Here is a 4,573-nt window from a genome sequence, read left to right on the forward strand (position 1 = left end):
GGTGCAGCACACGGGATCTTCGTTGCTGAGTGAGGAATCTTTGTTGTGGCATGCGGGATCTCTTTTTTTTTTTTTTTTTAGTTGCAGCACGTGGGATCTTTAGTTGCGGCATGTAAACTCTTAGTTGCGGCATGTGGGATCTAGTTCCCTGATCAGGGATCGATCCTATTAATACCTGAGACTGGCAGAAAAGCTATGGAATTAGGCTGGAAAGATGTCATTTAGGGGAGCTCTCGACCCAAAGAGAAAGAAAGGCTCAACAGAACACAAGTGTTTAGAGTAAATGGAAAAATAAATCCATTTTAGTTTTGTACCTTAGATAACACTACTCAAACAAAACTTAACAGCCTAATTAAATTAGATAATTAATGTACTACACATAATGTAGGGCCTAACTCATAGTAAACATTTAAAAATTTGTTATTAGTACTACTAGTACTGCTGCTGCTATTATTACTATTATTATTTTGTAGTTATTGTTGTTAGTGATTATTATTAGTGATTGGGTCTGAACCAGAAACTCTTAGACTACTATCAGTCTCTTCTCACTTTTCACTTCCACATCTCATCATTCTCAATCCATTCTTCTCATTGTCTCTGATTCCCCTCAAAGGGGCAACTCAATACTGGGTATGGGAAATTGATATAGATTTATCTTTCAAACCAGACTGTCGACCTATGAGATGAGCAAAGGGACAGGAGAGCCTGAGGGTCACGCTCCCTCAGGCAGAGTATTCGCAGACAGCCAAAAAGGAGGCAGAACAGGTGATGTCATTCCATGTGCCGTCCACCAGGAGTGTCACACAGTGTTCCTCAGAACCAGCGTTATTGCGCTCACCATCATGCCAGTTTTGGTAGGTCACCCTCTTTCCTGTCAGATCCACAGACTGGCTGTCAGTCTTCTCATTTGTGATGCCTAGGAAGGCCCCTCCACTGGCTATATCCTGGATGGCCTTGTTTTCGTCAGCGTTCGTAGGGATGGCCACAGAGGCCTGGAACTGGGCACACAGAGTCTTCACTTCATCAAAGGTCATCTTTTCACCATTGGTAAAATAAAACTTTTTCCCAACTTTTTTGCCCAAAGAGAAGATCAGCCCTAAAATGGGAAAATATAGGTGACACCGGCTTGTCTCTAAGTCCAGCTCAAGATATTTTTCTGGATAAAGCCTTCTACAGTAGAGTTGCCACATAAAATACAATATGTCCAGTTATATTTGAATTATAGATAAACAATGAAGTTCTTTTTAGTATAAGTGTCTCACATGCAATTTTAAGGACATACTTATACTAAAAAAAAATTAGTTGTTGTTTACCTGACATTCAAGTTTAACTGGGTGTCCTATATTTTTCTTTGTTAAATCTAGCAGCCCTAATCTGAAGAAACAGAATGGAACAAAGGCCTTTGTCTTTTGGGACCAGAGTTCTAGAATACATATAATTGGAATTCTAAGTTTTACCCTAATATTAACTTAAAAATAAATTTAAATGTCTGAGAATATTTGTCCTAGGCCAGGAAACAGGTTAAGCCTCATTGCCAGTTCTCAGCAACAGCATAACAAAGGGAAAGAGGCATAGGTCCCATTTTCAGTGACACATATGTACACTGATAGTAAAGATACAGGATCAGGGTCTCTGGTATCAGACTGACTTCAGTTTATAAACTGCCTCTGCCACTTATTAGCTCTGTGCATTTGAGCAAATTATGTAATTTTCCTTTGCTTCCGTTTCTACCAAAAGGTTGTTGTGAGGATTTCATGAGGTCAGAATATGAAAAACACCTATCCAGTTACTAGAAAATTACATGTATTCAATAAATATTTGTTGCCTTCCACTTTCCGAAACTTCAAGCTGCCTGAAAAGTAAGAGAGAAGGCTTACATTTTTTGAGCTGCTCCAGTTCTGATCGCAGAGCTGCTCTTTCTGAAGTAGCCAGGCTTTACCTAGAAAATTAAAACAAAGTGAAAGAGCATTGTTGAAAAGGCATCTTAGAACTACAAGGGGGTAGGGTACCTTTTCAAACTAAAAAAAAAAAAAATCAAGATAAAAGTTTCTTTTATACTGATATTTGCTCTTTGAAGGAAAATGAAAAATATTTTAAGCATAAAGAAGCATAAAGAAGGAAAAGTATCTCTATTTCCATCCAGCCCAAAACATCACTCATCTGTTGAATGTATGTAAAGACACTTTACACACCCACACGCACATACATACACTCCCTGTTGACCTAGCATTATAGCACTCCACACGCCAAGCTATTCACTAATTGTTTTTTTCCCCAAACAAATAGCTCTATCATGGGTAAACTTGTGGAATAATATAATTGAGGAATTATTATGAGCTGGTGAATATTGACTATAAAGATTGCAGGGTTTTGTCTTTGGGAAAGTTTTGGTTTTGTTGCTTTTTGTTTTATTTTTCCCTGAGTTTGTTCTGTTAATCGGTAAACCAGGATTTTTGTGAGTTGCCCATTATCCAAGAGGGGAGGGCATGAGGCAAGCTATGTGTAGTAGGTGGCAAAAATGACCTCAGTGTGGTACAGCTTCTCTCATTAAGAAATGGAGTTTATTTCCCCACTCCTTGAATCTGAGCGGGCCTTGTAACTTGTTTTGACCAATGGAATGTGGCAGAAGCAATAATGTATGTGTCCTAAGCCTTCAGGAGGCCTTAAAGCTTCTGCTCTTTCTTCTTTTGGAAATCCTGTAATCATCTCTATGTGAATAAGCCCAGGTGAGTCAATTGGAGGATGAGATCTGTGGCTCAGCTACGCTCATCATTCCAGCTGATGGCCAAACAACAGCCAGACATGTAAGTGAGACCATTGGCCATCAGTTGACCACAGACACATGAGTGAGTCCAGCTGAGACCAACAAAGAAATCACTTGATTCACAGATTCGTGTTTTAAATAAATGGCTGTGTTTTGTTTGTTTCTCATGAGGTAAGAGATAACTGGCATACCATGTATCTACCGTTGTGGTGAAAATAGGCATAACAAGCCCAACACATAGATAACCTATTTTATCCCTTTTGGACCAGAGCCTCACATTGGATTGTTTCAGCTGAAGGAGAGCCTAGGCTTAGCTCCTCCAGGAGGTACCTGATGAGGGTTTGGCTCTGAAGGGTTTGTGAGTCTGTATTCAGGCATTGATAGGAATCCCCTGAGGCTCTAAATAACCTAGAGAAGCTAGAGGCTGCTGGGTCAGGAAGCAGTTGGGCATCTTCCCAGGAAGCAGCAGGAGAAGGGGCATCTCCCACATGGTACTTAGAGTTGCCAGACCCTGGGGGCCTTCAGCCTAGACCTTGCTGAAGTAAATTCCTTACCCAAATCATCTCCAGGGTCTCCTTTTTGGCCCACTTGTCCTGGTAACCCAGGTGGCCCTGGCATTCCTTGAGGCCCTACCTTTCCAGGAGGGCCCTGAAAGCCTCTGAGTCCTTGACCTGTTGGAGGACAAAGGAAACATGACATGATATTTGCGTTCCTGCTCTATTTCTCCAAAAGCATGATGCCCAATCCCTTCCCAGGAGAAAGGAGACACTGATCCAGGGCTAACATTCTGAACTGCTCTTTCTAATGACCATAGAAGGAAAGCCTCCTGTGTCCCATGGGATGGTCTGCCTTGAGGGTCAACTTCCTGAGCCGGCAGGACCACCAGGTGTCACCAGTTCCTGTGTGGAAGTTTGGGATGCCAGAGTCAGAGCTGTATCTCTCTTTTGAATTATAATTTGTAGTTGAGAGAAATACAAGCTACATGAGTATGACATTACCCTCCTCACATCTCCAGGCAGTTTCCTTTGGAAGATAAAGAGTCACAGAGATAGAACAGCCCAAACTGTACCTGGTTCTCCCTTTTCTCCCTTGGCACCATCATGCCCATTGTTGCCTGGGAGGCCGTTGATTCCTGGAGAACCACAGGCAATCACAGGGCAGGTCTTTTGTACATTCTCACAGTTTTCTGTTTCTGTACACGTTGCTGTCACCACAATCAGGAGAAACAGAGGGAGTGATGGAAACAGTGACATGGTCCTCACGTTGGTGTGGGAAAAATCAAGGAAGATCATCTCATCCTGTTCAGTTAATCAACACATATTTACTGAACCTGCCCTTTTTCCTATAACCTATACTGGGCACAGGTGATACAGAGATGGATGACCCATTCCTGGCCTCCAGACTGGGGATTTGGAAAAGTAAATCCTCCTGTGATGTTGTATTACTACTTCAACAAAGGTAGGCATAACAACTTGCATTGTTGGGGAGAAGGGGTTACCAGTGCCTGGCCTCTAGTGTTACTGCTAAAAGGCTAGGAGTATGCTCTCTGTGTCCTTTGTGAGAGCAGATAGGCATAACATTGCCAGCTCACTCATGCCTGCTGACTTGGGGAGTGAATGTGAATGGAGACCCAGCTCTCTCTGTCTCACCTTTCCCATTTGGGCCCATCTGCCACCTGCATCCCATCCTTATATCTGAACAGTCCATTGCCCTCAGTGCCAATTAACCAACATCTACTCAGTGGCATGCACTAAGCTGCAGGCTAATGATCCAGAGAGGAAGAGTCACTGCTAGTTACTAACCTGGCCA

The 4,573-nt window shown here is 42.4% G+C and overlaps 1 protein-coding gene across 1 annotated transcript; it reads right to left on the reverse strand.

Moving 5' to 3' along the window:
- Positions 1–722: 722 nt before the first annotated feature.
- On the reverse strand, positions 723–4,017 carry MBL2 (mannose binding lectin 2). Its single transcript, XM_061195663.1, has 4 exons — positions 3,834–4,017; positions 3,297–3,435; positions 1,878–1,933; positions 723–1,096 (listed from the first exon to the last, which is right to left on the reverse strand). The coding sequence occupies exons 1-4, from the start codon at positions 4,015–4,017 to the stop codon at positions 723–725; spliced, it is 753 nt and encodes a 250-aa protein (XP_061051646.1).
- Between the last annotated feature and the right edge of the window lie 556 nt (positions 4,018–4,573).

Source organism: Eubalaena glacialis, chromosome 1, assembly GCF_028564815.1.
Source record: "Eubalaena glacialis isolate mEubGla1 chromosome 1, mEubGla1.1.hap2.+ XY, whole genome shotgun sequence".
NCBI classification, from domain to species: domain Eukaryota; kingdom Metazoa; phylum Chordata; class Mammalia; order Artiodactyla; family Balaenidae; genus Eubalaena; species Eubalaena glacialis.